Here is a 19,917-nt window from a genome sequence, read left to right as displayed (position 1 = left end):
CGTTGGTGCGCCCGCTGCTGATTGGCTGAGCCGCGCGTCCATCACTCGATGGGCGGGACAACACCGCGAGGCCGCGCGCCCTTCGCCCAATCGCCGGCGCGCCCGTGCGTCACGTGATGGGGAGGTCGCCGCTCCCGGGGCGCTGATTGGCTGGAGGGCCCGAGCGGTGCCGCCGGCGGCACTTCCGGGTGCGCGGCGGGAGCGGCGCGGGAGGAACCGGCGGGGCCCGGGGGGGGCTCGGGGGGTCCCGGAGGGTCCGGGAGGGTCCCGGGGTCGGTCGGGGTCGAGGCCGCTCCCAGGCGGCTCCCGGTGCCGGTTTCGCCATGGGCCGCCGCAAATCGAAGCGGAAACCGCCGCCCAAGAAGAAGATGACGGGGACGCTCGAGACGCAGTTCACGTGTCCCTTCTGCAACCACGAGAAGTCCTGCGACGTCAAAATGTGAGAAAAATTTAAAATAAATGGGGGAGGGGGAGGGAGCACGGGTGGGGGGAGGAGAAACAGGGGGGAGGTGGAAGAACCGGGGGGACACCACAGGGGAGGGAACGACCCGGGATGGGGAGGGGGACATGGTGGGGAGGGAAGGAGCTCCTGGTGGGGGCACAAGGGGGACACGGGGTGGGGGAACAGGAATGTCCGGGAGGGTCTCGGGATGTCCCGGAGGGTCCGGATGTCCTGGGATCAGGGTGTCCCGGGGGTCTCGGGATGTCCCACCTTGTCCCACTGCCCCCTCCACTCGCAGGGACCGCGCCCGCAACACGGGGGTGATTTCGTGCACGGTGTGCCTGGAGGAGTTCCAGACCCCCATCACCTGTATCCTTCCCGAGACCCCTCCCTGGGACCCCCTGAAACACCCCAGGACCCCTTAACCTCCCGGGACCCCCAACCCCCGTTGGAGCCTTAACAGCCCCCAGACCTGTCGGAGCCCGTGGACGTTTACAGCGACTGGATCGATGCGTGTGAAGCTGCCAATCAATAGCGGGGAGGGGCGGACGCAGAGACCCTCCCTAGAGCCTCCCCGACCCCCAGGAGGGTGACAACCCCAGGACCCGGTGACACCCCAGGACTTGGGGGTGGGGAAGGGGCACAAACCTGGTCACAGGCCCCCACCTGGGGGCACAGGATTGTCCCCAAACCCCCCAGGACCTTGTCATGTCCCCCAGGACCCCCCCCAGGGTTTGGTGACACCCCCAGGGGTTGGTGACACCCCAGGGTTTGGTGACCCCAGGGTTTGGTGACACCCCCAGACCTGGCACAGAGGGGGACATTCCCTGTCCCCAAACCTTGAGGAGGGGGTTGTTGGGGGCTTTGGGGCTCCCTGACCCCCCTGGGACCTGTCCTTGTCCCCAGGGGAGGAGGGGTTGGGGGTTGGGACGAGTTTTGGGGAGGTGCCCCCAATAAATGCCCTGAGTTGGTGTCACTTGTCCCCTTTGGTGTCCCCCCAGTCCTCTCCCCCTGCGACCTCCTGGTGTCCCCTCAGTGTCCCCTCTGATGTCCCCCTGTCCCCCTCCCCTCCCCCAGCGCGTCCCCGACCCCCCGCGGTGTCACCGAGCTGTCCCTTTATTTTTTTGCGTGTGGCTTTTTATTTGTGCCTCGGTGGCTTCACACGTGGCAGGGGCCGAACCCCCCGGGGCCAAAACACCCCCGGGGCCGATCCTGGGGCCAATTCCCCTCCCCCTCCCTCCCTTCCCCACCTGGGGTGGATTTTGGGGTCACCCCCCTCGTCCCGGGGCGGATTTTGGGGTCACCCCCCTCGTCCCGGGGCGGATTTTGGGGTCACCCCCCTCGTCCCAGTGCAGATTTTGGGGTCACCCCCCTCGCCCCGGGGCCGATCCCGGCTCTGAACCCCCCCAGGACCCTCCCTGGGGTTGAATCCAATCCCCCCCCCACTCCAGACCCTGTTCTGGGGCTGATCCTGGGGTCGATCCCGGGGTCGAAGCCCCCACCAGGGCTGATCCTGGGGCTGATTCCTGGACTCCCCGAGGCTGATCCTGGAGCCAAAACCGGGGCCGATCCCGGGGCTGATTCCCCTCCCCAGGGCTGATCCGGGGTCCGATCCCACTCTGGACCCTCCCTGGGGCCGATCCAGGGGTGATCCCGGGACCGATCCTGGGGCTGATCCCCCTCGGGACCCTCCCTGGGACCGATCCTGGGGCTGATTCTCCCCCCGGGGCTGATCCTGGGGCTGATCCCCCTCGGGACCCTCCCCGGGGCCGGTCCCGGTGCCCCGGGGCTGATCCCGGGGGCCGATTTCTCCCCAGGGACCCTCCTTGGGACCTCCCCCGGGGCTGATCCCCTCCGTGAGACCCTCCCCGGGGTCTGCTCCCCCCCAGGCCCCTCCCCGGTGGCGGTGCCGGTGTCGGGCGGGGCGCGGTGCGGCCGGTGCTGAGTGCGGGGCGGTGCGGGGTGGGCTGGGCTGGGGTGAGGTCGAAGCTGCCGCGGCGGCCGCGGCTACTGCGAGTTGTAGAGCCCGTCGTGGGCGTCGTAGCCGTCGTGGGCGAAGAGCTCGGGCCCCCCGCAGTACTTGGGGTCGTAGACCTGGCGCGGGAGCCCGTAGACCGTCATGCCGGTCTGCGAGGCGCCCTTGTTGCTGCCCATCTGCAGCCCGATGGTCATCGTGTCGCAGCGCTCCATGCCCAGCGACGGCTCGAAGATCTGGCGCTTCGTGCCCGGCGCCGTCATCCCCGCCTGGGGGAGGGAGGGGAGGGGAGGGGAGGGGACACAAAAATAAGGGGTGAGGGAGGGGCGGGGGGCAGCCGCGGGTACCTCCCGGGGGATTTGGGGCTGGGAGGGGGGACACAGGCACCTCCTGAGAGGGGACAGGGACATCCCTGAAGGGGGACACGGGGCTGGGAGGAGTGGGAATGGGTACCCTGGGGGGACAGGGACACCCCCTAGGGGGGACAGGGACATTCCCGAGGGGGACACGTGGGCTCCTCCAAGGGGGACATCAGGGCACCGTTGTCCCCGTGTCCCCACCCAGGGTATCAGTGTCCCCCTGTCCCCTCTGTCCCAGTGTCCCCCTATGGTGTGGGTGTCCCCTCTGTCCCCATGTCCCCCCTGGTGATGTCATTGTTCCCTGTGTCCCCGGTGGTGTGGGCATCCTCCTGTTCCTGGGTGGTGAGTGTCCCAGTGTCCCCTGTCCCTGGGTGGTGTGGTGTCCCTGGTGTGGGTGTCCCCTCTGTCCCCATGTCCCCCCTGGTGATGTCAGCGTCCCCTGTGTCCCCCGTGATGGTGTGGGCATCCTCTCTGTTCCCTGGGTGGTGTGAGTGTCCCCTGTGTCCCCCCTGTCCCCTGGGTGGTGTGAGTGTCCCCAGTGTCCCCCTTGTGTCCCCTGGGTGGTGTCATTGTCCCCTGTGTCCCCCGTGTGCCCACCTGGCTGGCGCCCTTGTTGGTGCCCATCTGCAGGGAGATGGTGGCCTGGTCCAGGGGCTGGTCCGTGCCCAGCTTGGGGTCGTAGAGGTGCCGCCGTGTCCCGTAGGCCGTCATGCCCTGCTGGCTGGCGAACTTGTTGGTGCCCATCTGGGGACAGCAGGGACAGGGACAGCATCACCGTCACCAACTGTCCCCAAGGCGCTGCCACCCCCCCCCTCCTTCGTCGGGGTGTCCCCAGAGAGCCTCCCTGCCACCCCCTCCCCCTATTCTGTGCCTGTGTGTCCCCCCCACCCGTGTCCCCGGTGTCCCCAAGTGTCCCCAAGTGTCCCCAGGTGTCTCCAAGTGTCCCCGGTGTCACCTGGAGCCCGATGATGTTCCTGCCCTCGCGCAGCTTCTCGGGGTGGAAGCGCCGCTGCTGCTTCTCGGCGTATTTCACCCCCAGCCCCACGTTGTTCCCCTTCGTCTTGGCCTGGGGGGGGAACCTCGGGGGGGTCAGGAAGGGGCATGGAGACCCCAAAATCTCCCTGAGGAGCTCCCTCCATCCCCATCCCCCCCACCCCCAGCAGGTGAGGGGGCACCGAACCAGCCTGTGGGGGGTGGGACGTGGGGATCCTCCAGAGCCCCCCCAGACCCTTGGGAGCCTCCCAGGACCCCCCCCCAAGGACCCCAAGACTCCGTCCCACCCTTTGAGGGGAAAGGGGGGGGTCACCTGGGTGGTCCCACCCCTTGATGGGGGGCAGGAGGCGGGGGGTCACCTGGGTAATGTGAGCGATGGGGGAGCACCAAACCCAGGGATGGGTGGTGGGACATGGGGACCCTCCTGAGCCCCCCCAGCCCCTCTGGAGCCCCCCAGCCCCTCCTCCCACCCCACCATGTCCCCCCCCACACAAGGACCCCCTCGGCAGTGGGGGGGTCACCTGAATGGTCCCACCCCTTAGGGGGGACAGGGGGGGTTACCTGGCTGATGAGAGCAATGGGGAGCACCAAACCCAGGGATGGGTGGTGGGACCTGGGGACCCTCCAGAGCCCCCCAGACCCTCTGGAGCCCCCAGCCCCTCCTCCCACCCACCGTGTGCCCCCCAGGACCCCGTGTCCCCCACAGGATTTGGTGGGGGGGGGGTCTCACCTGGCTGGCCAGGGCGATGAGGGTGGACTGGACCTGTGTGTGGTTGGTGTTCTCGAACAGGTCGTTGGCCTCGAAGATGTCGTGGGGCTTCACCCCGTAGCGCGTGATGGCCCGCAGGAAGTGCCCGATGTTCTCCAGCTGGGAACGAGGGGGAGGGGGTGTCACGGGGGTTAGGGGAGGGGAGGGGGTCCTGGGGCCGGAGCTGCTCCCAGATCACCCCCTACCCCCATACCCTGATTTTGGGGGGTGTTTTCCACCCCTCTCCTCACCTTGTGCCAGTTCTGGACGGGCTCGTTGATCTTGGGCACCGAGCCCGGCTGCAGCTTGTTGATGAGCCTGGGGGGCAGGGGTCAAGGGTCAGGGGTCAGCACAGGTGAGGGCGTGGGGAGGGATGGGGTCAAAGGGTCAGGGGTCAGCCCAGGGGAGGTCAGTGGGGGTGGGGGTTGAGGGATTGGGGTCAAAACTGGGCCAAGTTCCAAGAGGATCGTCCCAGATTTGAGGTGGGGTCAGGGGTCAAAGGGGGAGGGTCAAGACCAGGACTGGGGACAAGGGAGTGGTCATTGGTCAGGGGGTCAGAGGTCAGGGGTCAGTCCAGGTGAGGTCAGTGGGGTTAAGGGATGGGGTCAAAGGGTCAGGGGTCAGCCCAGGTGAGGTCAGTGGGGTTAAGGGATGGGGTCAAAGGGTCAGGGGTCAGCCCAGGTGAGGTCAGTGGGGTTAAGGGATGGGGTCAGGGGTCAGCCCAGGTGAGGTCAGTGGGGTTAAGGGATGGGGTCAGAGGTCAGGGGTCAGCCCAGGTGAGGTCGGGGGATGGGGGGTGAGGGATGGGGTCAAAGGGTCAGGGGTCAGCCCAGGTGAGGTCAGTGGGGTTAAGGATGGGGTCAGCGGGTCAGGGGTCAGCCCAGGTGAGGTCGGGGGGGGGGGTTAAAGGACGGGGTCAAAGCAGGGCTGAGTTCCAAGAGGGCAATCCCAGACTCAGTTTGGGGGGGGAGGGGACGGTCCCAGCCGGGTCAGTGGTGAGCAGGGGTGGTCAGTGGTGGTCAGCAGGGGTCACAGGTCAGGGGTCACAGGTCAGGGCTCAGGCCGTACTCGCAGAGGATGACGCCGTCCTTGAGCCCGTCCATGAAGTTGTCCCCGATCCGCCGGCCCGTCGTGCCCTCGATCCACGCCCGCAGCTCCCGCTCCCGCTGGGGGTCGTATTTCTGGGCCAGCTGGGGGGGACACGGGCACAGGGACACCGTTGGGGGATGGGGGACACCGGCAGGGGGACAGGGACACCAGCAGGGGGACACGGACACCGGCAGGGGGACAGGGACACCGGCAGGGGGACACTGGGACACTGTCAGGGGGACAGGGGACACCATTGGGGGACACGGGACAGGGGACACCGCCAGGGTGGGCGTGGGGGACACCCCCTCCCCACGGGGGGACACGGGGACACCCCGGGGGTGCCACACTGGGCCGAGCACAGAGCAGAGCCCCGGCTTCCCTTCCCCCGCCGTTGTCCCCTCTTTTCCCCATCCCCGCAGGGGAGGGGAAGAGCTGGAAAGGCCGGGGTGCCTGACCCCCGCGTGTCCTGCCTCCGGGAGGCCGCGGGCGACCGGGCCGGCCGCACGTTTGCCCATATATAGCCCCGGGCCGAGGCCGCTGCCGCCCGCCCGCCGCGCTCCGCCGCCTTATAAGGGCTCACGGCGGGGCCGGAGGCGCCAGGCCCCCGAGCCACCGAACATCCCCCTGCCCCATCCCCGTTAACCCTTGGCGGGGCGGACACCGGCGGAGACGGGTCCCCCTCCTCTCCGCCGCCCCCATCCCGGTGATCGCCGACCCCCGTGTCGCCATCCCCGACCCCAACCCCTGCCAGCGAGCGGCACCTCCCGGGGTCGCCGGGTCAACCTGAACCCCTCCGGTTAATCCTTAACGGGGTCGGTGCCCGGTAGAGACCACCCCCTCCCCACCCCCGGTGTCCCTTCCATCACCGGGACCCCCAAAACAACCCCCGGTTCATCCTTAAAGGGTCGGTGCCTCGTGGGACCCCCACGCGGTGCTCAAGGAGAGACCCCCACTCTACACCCCCCGGTGTCACTGGGGACCCCCCGAAACCCCCTCGGTTAATCCTTAGCAGGGTCGGTGCCGGTAGGACCCCCTCTCCCCACCCCCGGTGTCCCTTCCGTCACCGGACCCCAAACAACCCCTCGGTTCATCCTTAAAGGGGTCGGTGCCTCGCTGGACTCCCCACGCGGTGCTCAAGGAGAGACCCCACTCTACACCCCCGGTGTCCTCCGTCACCGGGACCCCGAACACCCCCGGTTAATCCTTAACGGGGTCGGTGCCCGGTGAGAACCCCCTCCCAACCCCCGGTGTCCCTCCTGTCACCGGTACCCCCGAACATCCCCACCTCACATTAACCCTCAACGGGTCGGACCCCACCGGGGACCCCCCCCGGGAGCTCACGGGGGTCTCTCCGGTGCCGCCCCTTCCCAAAAAAAAAACCCCAGGGTCGCTCCTCCTCTCCCCCGTGCCCACCGTGACACCGATGGCAGCGGGGATGGGGGACTGCGACAGCCCCCAGGCCCCCAGACCGCCCTCCTCATCAACCAGCACCCCGCGGGACCCTGAGCACCCCATGGGGGTCCCCGGGGCCGTGCCTGTCCCATCCCGGGGCAGCACCAGGGACAGCGCCGGGTCCCGCCCCCTCCCGCCGCTCCTGCCGCGTCCTGCGCGACCCCGCCCGCGACCCCCGCCCTCCCCGGTGTGTGAGGGGTCACCCTTCCCGGATCCCCTCCGACCCCCCGAGCCGCCCACCTTGTTCTTGACCTCTGCCGAGAGCCCGTAGGCCGGCCCGCGGTTGAAGTGCGCGTTGGACATTCCGGGGGGCGCGGAGGGGCCCGGGGGGGTCGCGGTGGGTCCGGTGGGGTCGGGTCGGTCGCGTCGGGCGGGTTTGGGGTCTGTCCCGGGTGGGTTCGGGTCTGTCCCGTGTGGGGTCGGGTCTGTCCCGGGTTCGGAGCTCTCGGTCGGTCCCTTCCCGCTCCCGGTCCCGTTCCCGGCGCCGCCGCCACTTTTAAAAGTGGGCGGTGGGCGCGGGCCCCCAGGCCGGGCCGGCCGCGGCCAATCGGCGGCCCCCGCCGCGCTGACGTCACGGCGGGGCGGGTGATGGCGTCATTTTTTCCACATTTAGCCGGGGGGGATCCCGGGAGGAGGGGGGGGATCCCGGGGAGGGTATAGGGGAGTCCCCCCAGCCCCAAATCAGCCCTTCCCTCCCTAAATCAGCCTTTCCCCCCTCCTCCCTCTAGACACCTCCCCCGTCACCCGGGACCACTCCCCTCACCGGGGTCCCCCCCTGGTCACCCGGGGTCACTCCCCCGGACACCGGGACCCCCCGGTCAGCTGGGTCCCCTCCCCTGGACCCCCGGGACCCTCGGTGTGGGGCAGGGGACCCTCCCCAGGACACGGGAGACCCTCCACGATCTCTGGTATCCCTCCTCCCCTCCGGGTCCCCCTCGGTGCCGTCACCGGATCGGACTCCGCCGCCCCGGGGATTTGGGGGTGAACGGTTCGTCACGGGTGGGGAATGCGCTCCCTCCGTCCCTCCCTGCCCCAGTCCATCCCCTCCCCCTCCGGGCACTTCCAGACCCCCCCGGGATCGGGGGGACCCCCAGAGCCCCCCCCTTCGCTCCCAGGGGACTGGGGGGACCCCGAACCGCCCCCAGGACAGCAGGGCCCCCGCCGCCCCCTGGTCGGACCCCCCACTCCCGTTTAGAGCGGCCCGTGCGGCTCTGACGTCATCGCTCTGCCGCGCGTGACGTCACCGCGTGTCCCCCTCTCCGAGCTCAGCGCGGGGCCCCCTCTGACGTCACGGGGGAACCCCTTTTGGCCCCGCCCTTCCGGCGGCGGCCAATCAGCGCTCGCGTCACACCCGCCCGGTGAAAGCGGCGCGGCCATTGGCTGAGCCGCCGGGCCACGCCTCCTTCGCCCGGGAGCGCCGGGGTCACGGGCAAGATGGCGGCGCCCTGAGGGGAGACCGGGCGTGGGGACGGCGGGGACCGGCTGCGACCTCTGACCTGTGACCCCTGACCCCACGGGGACCCCCCATCGTCCCCATCGCGACATGAGGTTGGGCTGGGTCCGGGCGCTGCCCCCCCGGCTCTGGGGGGGGCCCGGAGCGCCGCAGGTGAGGGGGGGGCGCGGGGACACCGAGGGGAGAGCGGAGGGACAGTGGGGGATAGGGAGGGATATGGGGGGTAGGGGTGACTCGGCGGCATTTGGGGGACACGGGGGACACTGGGGACATGGGCGGGACATGGGGGATAGAGGGGACGTGGGGGATAGGAGGGGAAACTGGAGGGATGGGAGGGATGGGGGGACATAGGGGATGGGGGTCCAGGGGGCACAAGGGAGAGGGGGCGACACGAGGGGGACATGGGGGGACACAGAGGTGGTGGGTGGAGAGGGGGGGTCCGGGGGACGTGGTGGGCACGAGGGAGAGGGGGGGAACATGAGGGGGCCTGGGGAGAATTGAGGGGACACCGACTAGGTGGGGGGGCCATGGGGGCACACTGGGGGACTCGAAGGGGGGCACATGGGCGACCTGGGGACCCCCCACCCCCAAATCTCACCCCCCCACTCTCTCCTCCTCCAGGTGGCTCGGGGGCTCTGCCAGCGCCCGGCGTGGGACCCCGGCGAGGGGGTCACCCCAGACCCCCCCCAGCCCCGGGGCCGCGTCCCCACCGCAAGGGGGGACCCCTCAGGGGGGGACACCTCAAGGGGTGGCCCCTCACGGGGTGACACTTTAGGGGGCGACACCTTGAAGGGTGACACCTCACGGGGTGACACCTCAAGGGGTGGCCCCTCACGGGGTGACACTTTAGGGGGTGACACCTTGAAGGGTGACCCCTCAAGGGGTGACACCTCAAGGGGTGACCCCTCAGGGGGCGGCACCCCCAAAGCCCCCTCCCCACGCACCTCCTCCCACAAGACCCACCACGACCACCACGAGGACCCCCAGGACGGCGACTCCGGGTCCCCTCCCCCGGGGTGACCCCGCGGCGTTCGCGGCCGCGCTGGGGGGGGCGGCGGCGGGGACGCCCCCCGGGCGCGGCGGGGGCCGCGTGGCGCTGGTGGAGGCGGCGCTGGCGGCGATGCCGGCGCTGGGCGTGGAGCGGGACCCCCGCGCCTACAACGCCCTGCTGAGGCTGCTGCCCCGCGGGACGTGGGTGCCCCGCGGGCCCGTCCAGCGCCTGCTCTTCCCCTTCCCGCGCCAGCAGGAGTGCGGGCTGCGGCTGCTCGAGCAGATGGAGCGATACGGTGGGTCTGGGGTCCCCTCTGTGTCCCCACGGTGCCCCCTCATCTCCCCCCTCCCCGCTCTGTGGTGCTCCGTGTCCTCCATCTCCTCTCGTGTCCCTTCCCCCTCCTCGTGTCCCTCCAGGACCGCCCTAGTACCCTCCCTGCCCTCCCCCCCATGTTCTCCATCTCCTCCTGTGTCCCCTCTGTGTCCGCCCACCCGTGCCCCACAGTGTCCCCTCATCTCCCCCCCTCACCCCTCCTGTGTTGTTCCGTGTCCTCCCTCTCCCCTCATGTCCCTCCCCAACCCCGTGTCCCTTCAGGACCTCCCCAGGTACCTTCCCTGCCCTCCCCCCTGCCGTGTCCCCCATCTCCCCCCTGTACAGTCCTGTCCCTTCCCCACCCTGTCCCCTCCAGGACCCATTTCTCCCCAGGACCCATTTCTCCCCCCAGGACCCATTTCTGTCCCCCCAGGACCCATTTTTGTCCCCCAGGGGTGCTGCCGGACGCAGAGACGCGGTTCCTGCTGCTGGGGGTGTTCGGGCCCCGGAGCCACCCCTTGTCCCCCAGGACCCTCTGTGCCCCCAGGACCCTCTGTGCCCCCCAGGACCCTCTGTGCCCCCCAGGACCCATTCCTGTCCCCCCCAGGGGTGCTGCCGGACGCAGAGACGCGGTTCCTGCTGCTGGGGGTGTTCGGGCCCCGGAGCCGCCCCATGCGGAAGCTGCAGCGGATGCTGTACTGGCTGCCCCGGTTCCGCCACATCGACCCTCACCTCTGCCCCCACCGTGCCCCCAGGGCGTGGCGGCCGCGCGGATGGGGCTGCACCGGATCGCGAACGACCCTGACGCCAGGGTCACCGTCCTGCAGGTGGGCACAGCATGGGGGACAGGGGACACTGATGGGGGACAGCTGGGGGCTGCACCGGATCGCGAATGACCCTGACGCCAAGGTCACCGTCCTGCAGGTGGGTGGGGCATGGGGGACACCTGGGGGACAGGGGACACTATTGGGGTGGGACAGCTGGGGGCTGCACTGATTGCCAATGACCCCAACGCCAGGGTCACCGTCCTGCAGGTGGGCACAGCACGGGGGGACACCTGGGGGCAGGGGGACAGGGGACACTATTGGGGGGGACAGCTGGGTGGGCTGCACCGGATCGCGAACGACCCCGATGCCAGGGTCACCGTCCTGCAGGTGGGCACAGCATGGGGGGACACCTGGGGGGCAGGGGGACAGGGGACACTGATGGGGTGGGACAGCTGGGGGCTGCACCGGATCGCGAACGACCCCGACGCCAAGGTCACCGTCCTGCAGGTGGGCACAGCATGGGGGGACACCTGGGGGGACAGGGGACACTGATGGGGAGGGGACAGCTGGGGGCTGCGCTGGATTGCCAATGACCCCGATGCCAGGGTCACTGTCCTGCAGGTGGGTGGGGCATGGGGGGACACCTGGGGGCAGGGGGACAGGGGACACTGATGGGGGGACAGCTGGGGGACAGAGGACACTGATGGGGACAGCTGGGGGACAGGGGACACTGATGGGGGACAGCTGGGGACAGGGGACACACGTGGGGACAGTGGACACAAATTTGGGGGGGACATACCTGGGGGGACAGGGGACACAACTAGGGGAATAGGGGACACAACTAGGGGAGCAGGGAACACACCTGGAAGGGACAGGGGACACAAATGGGGTGGGGGAACATCCCTGGGGGGACAGGGGACACAAATGGGGGACAGGGGACACAGATGGGGGACAGGGGACACAACTAGGGTAACAAGAGACACAACTAGGGGAGCAGGGGACACACCTGGGGGGACAGGGGACACAAATGGGGTGGGGGACATACCTGAGGGGACAGGGGACACACCTGGAAGGGACAGGGGACACACCTGGGGGAGCAGGGGGGACAGGGGACACACTTGGGGGACAGGGGACACACCTGGAAGGGACAAGGGACACACCTGGGGGAGCAGGGGGGAGGGGACACACCTGAGGGGACAGAGGGCACGACTGGGGGACAGGGGAACAGGTAAAAGGGACAGGGGACACACCTGGGGGGACATGGGAGGGGACACAGAGACCATCCCCAGGTGGGGACACCTGTGTGACCCCAAATGACCCCCTGTCCTGTCCCCACCCCTCACAGGCACCGGTGCCCGAGTCAGGGGGAGACGAAGGTTCCGTCCAGCCCTACATTGTCAGTGAGTTCTGGGGTGGATTTTGGGGGTCTCGGGGGGAATTTGGGGTCCCTGGGGGGAATTTTGGGGGGGTCTCATCCCTTTCCCCCCTCTTTCCTGGAGCAGAAGGAGCTGCCGTCCCAGCACAGCCTGTTTTTGGGGGTGGTTTGGGAGGATTTTGGTGTTTCTGGAGCGGATTCTGGGGGTCTCAGGGGGGATTTTGGGGGTCTGATCCTTGTGTTCCTCCTTTCCCAGGCTCCCAGAGCCCGGAGCAGAAGGAGCTGCTGGCCCAGCACGGCCCCTCCCGGCCCGTGTTCGTGGAGGGGCCGTTCCCGCTGTGGCTGCGCCGGACCCGCCTGAGCTACTTCGTGTTACGGGGGGACCCCCTGCCCCCACACCTCAGGGTGGGTCTGGGGGACCCCCGGGGGGGGCTCCAGGAGGGCAGGGGGGTGGGGGAGCGGGGGGTCCTCTGGGCAGGTGGGATGGGAGTCCCCTGACCATGGAGAGGTGAGAGGGAACAGGACCCCCAGACCCAGGACAGGTGAGATGGCACCCCCAGACCCAGGACAGGTGGGATGGCACCCCCAGACCCAGGACAGGTGGGATGGCACCCCCAGACCCAGAACAGGTGGGATGGGACCCCCCTGGCCATGGAAGGGACCCCCAGACCCAGGACAGGTGGGATGGCACCCACAGGACAGGTGGGATGTGACCCCAGACCCAGGACATGTGGGATATGACCCCAGACCCAGGACAGGTGGGATGGGACCCCCAGACCCAGGACAGGTGGGATGGGACCCCCAGAACAGGTGGGATGGGACCCACCTGGCCATGGAAGGGACCCCAGACCCAGGACAGGTGGGATGGGACCCCCAGAACAGGTGGGATGGGACCCCCTGGCCCATGGACAGGGGACCCCGGACCCCAGGACAGGTGGGATGGGATGGGACCCCCTGGCCATGGAAGGGACCCAGACCCAGCAGACAGGATGGAACCCCCCGGACCCATGGACAGGCGACCCGCAGGACCCAGGACAGGTGGGATGGCACCCCCAGGACAGGTGAGATGTGACCCCAGACCCAGGACAGGTGAGATGGGACCACCAAGACCCAGGACAGGTGAGATGGGACCCCCAGACCCAGGACAGGTGAGATGGGACCCCCAGACCCACCACAAGTGGATGGGCACAATTTCACCTCCCCCAAGCCCCTCCCCACCTGGGGACCCCCCTGACCTCTCAGGAAGGACCCCCCCCCTGCCCAGAACATTCCAGAACCCCCCTTTTTGCCCCCCAGGACCCCCCCCTGGACCCCGAGCGCAGCTTTTACTTCCCCCTGGAGCTGGAGCTGGACCTGGAGCGCGGCCCCTGGGACGACGACGACTTCGACGTGGACGAAGGTGGGATTTTGGGGGGGTTGGGGGGAGGTGCCAGGCGAGCTGAGGGTGTTTGTGGGGGTCCCCTGACGCCCCCCGTGCCCCCCTGCAGTGGAGGAGGGCCCGGTGTTCGCGCTGTGCGTGGCGGGGGCGGGGGACAGGCGCACCCTGGGTCGATGGATTTCGGCGCTGCAGGAGGAGAACCCGGTTTTGGGGAGCACCCCCGTCATCTTCCGCCTCTCCCAGGGGGGCCCCCACCCGCCTGGGTCCCCCGAGGGGTCCCAACCCCCCAGGCTGGGCACGGGGAACCCCCCAGGGGCGGAGCTGGAGCCCCCCGAGGGGCAGGGTGGGGAGGGGGGAAAGGGGGGGGACCCCCCAAAAAGCAGTGGGGAATAAAGGGGTGTTGTGGTGAACACAGAGAGGGTGTCCTGGTGGTTTTTTTGGGTCTGTGCCTCCTGTCACCCCCTCCTCAAAACCTGGTTGTCCTCAGGGGGGGTTTAGGGGATCCTGGGGGGAAATTGGGGGTCCCAGGGGGGCGCCTCCAATGTCCCATTCCAAACCCTGTTGTCCCAGGGGGGGTTTTGGGGGTCACGGGGCTGGATTGGGGGCACTGGGGGGGGTCTCCAGTGAAGAGGGAGGGTCCCCAGTGAATGGGGGGGTGACCAATTCAAGAGGCTGGGGGTCCCCAGTAAGTTGGAGGGGTCCCCAGTGAATGTGAGGGGTCCCAATTGAGGAGGTTGGGGGGTCCCCAATGAATTTGGGGGGTCCCCAGTGAATGTGAGGGGTCCCAGTCGAGGAGGTTGAGGGGTCCCCAGTAAGTCAGGGGGGTCCCCAATGAATGTGAGGGGTCCCCAGTGAATGGGAGGGGGTCCGCAGTAAGTTTGGGGGGGACCCCAATGAACGCGAGGGGTTCCCCCTCATACCTGAGGCTCGAGGTAGGGCCCGAGGCGAACCCAGGACGCCCCCCCCCTGCACCCCTCATTTTTCGGGGGTCCTTTCCCCCCCCCCAAAAAAAGACCAAAAACCCCCTTGGGGGAGTGCTGGCAGCTCGTCCCGCGCATGCGCACACGCGGCACTGACGCCGCGGCGGGAAGTGCTGGCGGAAGTGCGGGCAGGGAGGTGAGGGGGGGGGGTGTTGAACGCGGCGCATGCGCGTTGAGCGCCGGCATGAGCGGGGCCGAGCGGGCCCGGCGGGGCCGGGACCGGGACCGGGACCGAGGGGTCCGGGGCCCGGGACGGAGCCGGGCCGGGCGGGGTCGCAAAGCGCGGGGGCGGCCTCGCCTCACCGAGAGCGACCGCGCGCGGCGGCGCCTGGAGTCGCGCAAGAAGTACGACGTGCGGCGCGTGTACCTGGGCGAGGCCCACGGGCCGTGGGTGCAGCTGCGGCGCCGAAGCGGCTGGAGCGACGCGAAGCTCGCGGCCTACCTGCTGGGGCTCGAGAGGGGGCAGCGGGCCGGCGGCACGGCGTGAGTGGGGCTGGGGGTTGATGAGGGTCGCGGGAACCTGGGGGATCGTGGGGTCGAGGAGGGGCGCCGTGGGAGGTTTTGGGGGTCGCAGGGGGTGGTTTGGGGGTCGCAGGGGGGTCTGAAGGGGGTGGGGAGGTGTCGTCGTCCCCCCCCCGCCGTGAGGGGCAGCGGGCCCGGCGCTGTCCCCGGTGCTGAAGGGGAGGTTGGGGAGAGGGTTCTTCGCGGCCTTCATCGCCCTTTTCCTCCTCCTCTTCACCCTCCTCTTCCTCTTCCATCCCTTTCCCTGTTCCTTCCTCACTCTCCGTGCCGGAGGAGAAGGAGGAGAGAGCGGTGGAGGAAGAGGAGGAGGAGAAGGGCTGGGTTTGGGGGGTGCCACAGGAAAAAGATGGGGAGGAAGATGATGAGAAGGAGGAATATGAGGAGGAAGATGAGGAGGAAAATGAAGATGAAGAGGAAGATGATGAGGAAAGCCAGGTTGGGGGGGGTCCCACGGGCACAAGAAGCTCCTTCTCCCCTCTCATCTCCTCTCTCTCCCCACAGCAAACCCTGGGAGCAGCTCCCCAAAAAAACCAAGCGCAAGAAAAGTGAGTCCTGACCCCCCCTGGGGATCCCCTGGGGAGGCTGTACCTGAGTTTGGGGTGGCTGTGCCTTCCCTGGGGTGGCTGTACCTGCTCTGGGGGGGTCTCTGCCAGGATTTTAGGGGGTCCCCACACCGTCCTCGCCCCCCAGGGCGCCGGCGGAACGTGAACTGCCTGCGGCACGCGGTGATCAGGGACCCTTTGAGGGGGCTGTACCTGAGTTTGGGGGGGCTGTACCTGCCCTGGGGGGTTTCCCACACCATCCTCGCCCCCCCAGGGCGCCGGCGGAACGTGAACTGCCTGCGGCACGCGGTGATCTGGTACGAGGACCACCGGCAGCGCTGCCCGTACGAGCCGCGGCTGGCGGAGCTGGACCCGTCGGTGGGGCTCTACACCACGGCCGTGTGGCAGTGCGAGCGCGGGCACCGCTACTTCCAGGACCTGCACTCGCCCCTGCGGCCCCTCAGCGACTCCGAGGGCGACGCTGGTGACGGTGAGGGGGAAAGGGGGGGTTTGGGAGGGATGGGTGTGGGGGTTTGGGGTCTGGGGCTCTTCAGGGACTGATGGGGATGGTGGGGACGGGGTTTGGGGGTTTGGGGTCTGGGGCTCTTCAGGGACCGATGGGGATGGTGGGGATGGGGGCTTTGGGGGCCTGGATATGGGGTTTGGGGTCTGGGGCTCCTCAGGGACCGATGGGGATGGTGGGGATGGGGTTTGGGGGTTGGGGTCTGGGGCCTCTCAGGGACCGATGGGGGTGGTGGGATGGGGGCTTTGGGGGCCTGGCATGGGGTTTGGGGTCTGGGGCTCCTCAGGGACGGGTGGTGAGGGTGGGGATGGGGGTTTGGGGGTTTGGGGTCTGGGGCTCCTCAGGGACCAATAGGGGTGGTGGGGACGGGGGGTTTGGGGAGTCTGGATATGGGGTTTGGGGTCTGGGGCTCCTCAGGGACGGGTGGTGAGGGTGGGGATGGGGGTTTGGGGGTTTGGGGTCTGGGGCTCCTTCAGGGACCGATAGGGGTGGTGGGGATGGGGGTTTTGGGGGCCTGGATATGGGGTTTGGGGTCTGGGGCTCCTCAGGGATGGGTGGTGAGGGTGGGGATGGGGGTTTGGGGGTTTGGGATCTGGGGCTCCTTAGGGACCGATGGGGATGGTAGTAAGGGGTGCTGGAGGGTCAGGGATAGGGGTTTGGGGGTTGTGGGGGCCTGGATGTGGGGTTTGGGATCTGCTGACTCCTCAGGGACTCTGATGGGGAGGGGATGATGGTAGGGGGTTGGGGGTGCAGGGATGGGGTTTTGAGGGGGTCTCAGCCACTTTTGAGGGGGTCCCAGCCACTTTTGGGGGACTTACTTAGGCTGAGGGTGTGTAGCCCTCCAGGGAGTTCATTTGGGTCTGGGGGAAGGGAGGAATTTTGGGGTGTTTCAGGCAGTTCCTTTGCCTCTGGGTGGGGTGGGTATTTTTTCGGGGGAATCTCCCTGACTTCCCTTGTCCTTTCCTCCTGCAGCTCCGAGCTCTTCCTCCTCCTCCTCCTCCTCTTCTTCCTCCTCCTCCTCCTCCCCGAGGGGCTGCAGCTCCGGTTCAGAGGCTGCCCCTGTGGGGGTCCCGCAGTGCCAGAGCCCCCTTCCTCCTGCCCCCGGGGTCCCACGGCCCCCTGAGGCTCTGGAGGCCGTGGTTTGTGTCCCCTGCCCCTCCCCTCCAGGCCCGGGCTGGGGGCTCTGGATGGGGGCCCCCACCCTCCTGCAGGGCCCCCCTGCTCATCCTGGCTGGGCCGGGTACTGAGGGGCTGGGGGCTCCAGCTCGACGTGGGGGTCACGAGGTGCTGCTGGAAGGGGAGGGGACCTTCCCCCACCCCTGCCTGGGGAGACACACCTGACTAAGACAGGTAAGGGGGATTTGTGGTGGGGGTGGCAGCGTTGGGGTCAGGAATGGGAGGATTAGGGTGGATTAGGGGGAAAAGGGGGATTTGGGGTCAGGAATGGGGAATTGGAGTTGGGGGGTGGGGAGTGGGAGGCAGGAATTTGGGGAGGGAGGTCCAGGAATGGGAGGGGGATCAGGTGCTGGAGGTGGGTTGAAGGGGATTTGGGGTCAGGAATGGGGGATTGGGGAGGGATTTGGGGAGGTTCAGGTGCTGGGGTGCTCAGGAGGATTTGGGGTCAGGAATGGGGGTTGAGGTGCTGAGGGGGTCTCACCCTGCCCCGCTGGCAGAGGAGGACGAGGGCCCCCGCTGAGGCTGGGAAGGAGGAGGAGGAGCTGCCCCCCAGCTGAGCCCCCTCCAGAGCCCCCGGAGCCCCTCTGGACCCCTCCTCGGCCGAGGACCCCGAGGGTCGACGATCATCTACGAGATCCCCAAAGAGCCCGAGAGGTTCTGGGGAAGGAGGGAGACCCACACCCTGGGGGTCATTTGGGGGTCTGGGGGAGTTTAGGTGTCCCTGGGAGGGCTTGGGGGAATTGTGGGGTTTGGGGGGTGTTGGGGAAGGGGGAGTACCTGGTGGGGTTTATTTGGGGAGGGGGTCAGGAACTTATTTTCTGGGGGAGCTGATTTTGGGGCTGGGACAGCTGCCAGGTGCTGGGGGTCACTTTTTGGAGGGGGAGGGGGGGATTTAGGTGCTCTCAGGTCCATCCCCCTCTCCCCCCCATACCTGTTCCCCTTTCTCGGGGGGCAGGGCAGGGAGCACCTGGGGGAGGTTTGGGTGGGTCAAGGGCTGGTTATTTTAGGGCAGATTTTGGGGTGATGGATGATTTTGGGAAGGGGGTGGTCTGAACCAACTGCTGGGTGCTGGGGAGGGTGATTTTTGGGGAGGGCTCACCCCAAGCCCTGCAGGCGCCGGCGGAGCAGGAGGGGCCGCGCTTCGCCCCGAGGAGCCCCCCGAGCCCCTGAGCTGCCCCTACGCCGGCTGCGGGCAGGTCTGCGGCGCTCTCAGCAGCTTCCAGGTGCCTGGGAAGGGGGGGAGACCCCCCCTGACCTGTCCTCAACCCCCCCTGACCTGTCCCAGACCCCCTGACCTCCCAGTGCCCCCCCAGACCCATCTGAACCTGGTGCACCGCCGGGGCCGGACCCAGCTGTGCCCCCAGCCCGGCTGTGGGAAGAGGTTCCAGCTGCCCACCCACCTGCGCCGCCACATGGGCGTCCACTCAGGTGAGACACCCCAAAATACCCCCCAAAATTCACAGAAAGAGGTTTTACCTGCCCACCCACCTGTGCTGCCACATGGGCGTCCGCTCAGGTGAGACACCCCAAAATATCCCCCTACAACCCCCCCAAATCCATCCACAGGAAGGGGTTTTACCTGGCCAACAGTCCCCAGGTGTGGGGGTGTCCCCTTTGCCCCCCAAACTCAACCCCTGTGCTCCCCCAAAATCCACAGGGAGAGGTTTTGCCTGGCCAACAGTCCCCAGGTGTGGGGGTGTTCCCCCCAACCGTGACCCCCTTTTCTCTCCCCCTGTCACCCTGGTCTCCCCAACCCTCCCCCCCACCTCAGGTGTGCGGGGCTTCACCTGTGACACCTGTGGGAAGTCCTTCAAGCGCAAGAACCACCTGGAGGTTCACAGGAGGACGCACACGGGGGAGACCCCCCTGCAGTGAGTGATGACGAGGAGACACCCCCCCCCCCAACCTCGAGGGCTGGGGACCCCCCAGGAGGGCGATGGGGGGTGGTTTCTGCCCTCACCTGCCCCTTCCCCCCAGGTGCGAGGTGTGCGGGTACCGGTGCCGCCAACGCGCCTCCCTCACGTGGCACATGCGGCGCCACGGGGGGCTCAAGGGGCACCCCGAGCCCCGTGGCACGTAGGGGGGGACCCTCCCCCTCCCCAGGTTCACCTGGGACCCCCCAGACCCCCAACACTCACCTGGGTCCCCCCCTGCTCACTGGGACCCCCCGATGTACCTGGGGCTGCACCTGGAGGTGAAGAAGAACCACCTGGAGGGGGGGGGTGGGGGGTCCTGAGCACCCCCCCCCAGCCCCCCTCGGACACTCTGAGCACTTTGGGGACCCCCTCAGCCCCCCCCCAGAGGGGTCTTGGTGTGTGTGTGGCCCCCCCAGGTGACCCTGTGGTCCCCCCCAGGTGACCCTGTTACCTTCCCCCCCCTCAAATCACCTTTTATTTATTTCCTTATTCTCTCACCTGTCACCCCCCCTGGGGACACCTGGGGGGTTTGGGGAGGGGTTTGGGGACACTGTCTGTGTGGGGGGGACACGACCCCCTCCCCGTGGGATCCCCAAACCCCACCCAGGACCCTCCAAATCCATTAAAGTCGGGACTTTTTGTGCTGCTTCTTCTGTGGTGGTGGGAGGGAACAGGGAACAGGGAGGGTCCGGAGGGGCTTGGAAGGGGTGGAGACCCCCCCCCTTGGTGCCCCCTCCCCAATTTTGGGGGTCTCGGGGCGGCCCCTCCGCTGGGGGAAGCGGGGCCGGGCCCGGCGCTGTCCCCGGTGCTGAAGCGGTGGAGGCTGCTCCTGCTTCTCCCCGGCCTTCATCCTCCTTCTCCTCCTCCACCACCTCCTCCTCCTCCTCCTCCTCCTTTGGACCTTCCTCCTTCTCCTTCATCCCC

General features: G+C 68.4%; 4 protein-coding genes across 4 annotated transcripts; 3 read left to right on the top strand and 1 right to left on the bottom strand.

Annotated features, from left to right (window-relative positions):
* Nucleotides 1–225: 225 nt before the first annotated feature.
* ELOF1 (elongation factor 1) lies at nt 226–1,028 on the top strand. The gene is made up of 3 exons (XM_050305889.1): nt 226–439; nt 741–811; nt 913–1,028. The coding sequence occupies exons 1-3, from the start codon at nt 324–326 to the stop codon at nt 975–977; spliced, it is 252 nt and encodes an 83-aa protein (XP_050161846.1). The 5' UTR covers nt 226–323; the 3' UTR covers nt 978–1,028.
* A 1,309-nt stretch (nt 1,029–2,337) lies between these two features.
* On the bottom strand, nt 2,338–7,682 carry CNN1 (calponin 1). Its single transcript, XM_050305883.1, has 7 exons — nt 7,299–7,682; nt 5,586–5,707; nt 4,769–4,835; nt 4,500–4,637; nt 3,732–3,842; nt 3,374–3,520; nt 2,338–2,686 (listed from the first exon to the last, which is right to left on the bottom strand). The coding sequence occupies exons 1-7, from the start codon at nt 7,359–7,361 to the stop codon at nt 2,450–2,452; spliced, it is 885 nt and encodes a 294-aa protein (XP_050161840.1). The 5' UTR covers nt 7,362–7,682; the 3' UTR covers nt 2,338–2,449.
* A 776-nt stretch (nt 7,683–8,458) lies between these two features.
* Nucleotides 8,459–13,739, top strand: ECSIT (ECSIT signaling integrator). Its single transcript, XM_050305893.1, is given in 8 exon segments — nt 8,459–8,664; nt 9,133–9,797; nt 10,422–10,541; nt 10,544–10,641; nt 11,927–11,981; nt 12,213–12,361; nt 13,253–13,355; nt 13,444–13,739. Coding segments are annotated over 7 exon segments (975 nt in total). The 5' UTR covers nt 8,459–8,664; nt 9,133–9,631; the 3' UTR covers nt 13,728–13,739.
* Nucleotides 13,740–14,498: 759 nt separating this feature from the next.
* ZNF653 (zinc finger protein 653) lies at nt 14,499–19,641 on the top strand. The gene is given in 9 exon segments (XM_050305885.1): nt 14,499–14,797; nt 15,338–15,381; nt 15,653–15,868; nt 16,874–17,040; nt 18,183–18,214; nt 18,216–18,300; nt 18,391–18,505; nt 18,849–18,948; nt 19,055–19,641. Coding segments are annotated over 9 exon segments (1,161 nt in total). The 3' UTR covers nt 19,158–19,641.
* Nucleotides 19,642–19,917: the final 276 nt, after the last annotated feature.

The sequence above is a fragment of the Myiozetetes cayanensis genome, unplaced genomic scaffold, assembly GCF_022539395.1.
Source record: "Myiozetetes cayanensis isolate MyiCay16 unplaced genomic scaffold, myiCay2020 scf101, whole genome shotgun sequence".
NCBI lineage: Eukaryota > Metazoa > Chordata > Aves > Passeriformes > Tyrannidae > Myiozetetes > Myiozetetes cayanensis.
The sequence above is the reverse complement of the archived record's forward strand: the minus strand, read 5'-3'. Positions and strand labels throughout refer to the sequence as shown.

What these genes read in the sequence shown, in the direction of transcription:
- ELOF1 (XM_050305889.1), top strand. Translation starts at nt 324, where the DNA reads ATGGGCCGCCGCAAATCGAAGCGGAAACCGCCGCCCAAGAAGAAGATG. An exon ending in AAGTCCTGCGACGTCAAAAT is followed by an intron (nt 440 to 740) that starts GTGAGAAAAATT and finishes CTCCACTCGCAG; the next exon opens with GGACCGCGCCCGCAACACGG. An exon ending in GTTCCAGACCCCCATCACCT is followed by an intron (nt 812 to 912) that starts GTATCCTTCCCG and finishes AACAGCCCCCAG; the next exon opens with ACCTGTCGGAGCCCGTGGAC.
- CNN1 (XM_050305883.1), bottom strand. Translation starts at nt 7,361, where the DNA reads ATGTCCAACGCGCACTTCAACCGCGGGCCGGCCTACGGGCTCTCGGCA. An exon ending in GACGGCGTCATCCTCTGCGA is followed by an intron (nt 4,836 to 5,585) that starts GTACGGCCTGAG and finishes CCTGCCCCCCAG; the next exon opens with GCTCATCAACAAGCTGCAGC. An exon ending in GGAACATCATCGGGCTCCAG is followed by an intron (nt 3,521 to 3,731) that starts GTGACACCGGGG and finishes TGCTGTCCCCAG; the next exon opens with ATGGGCACCAACAAGTTCGC.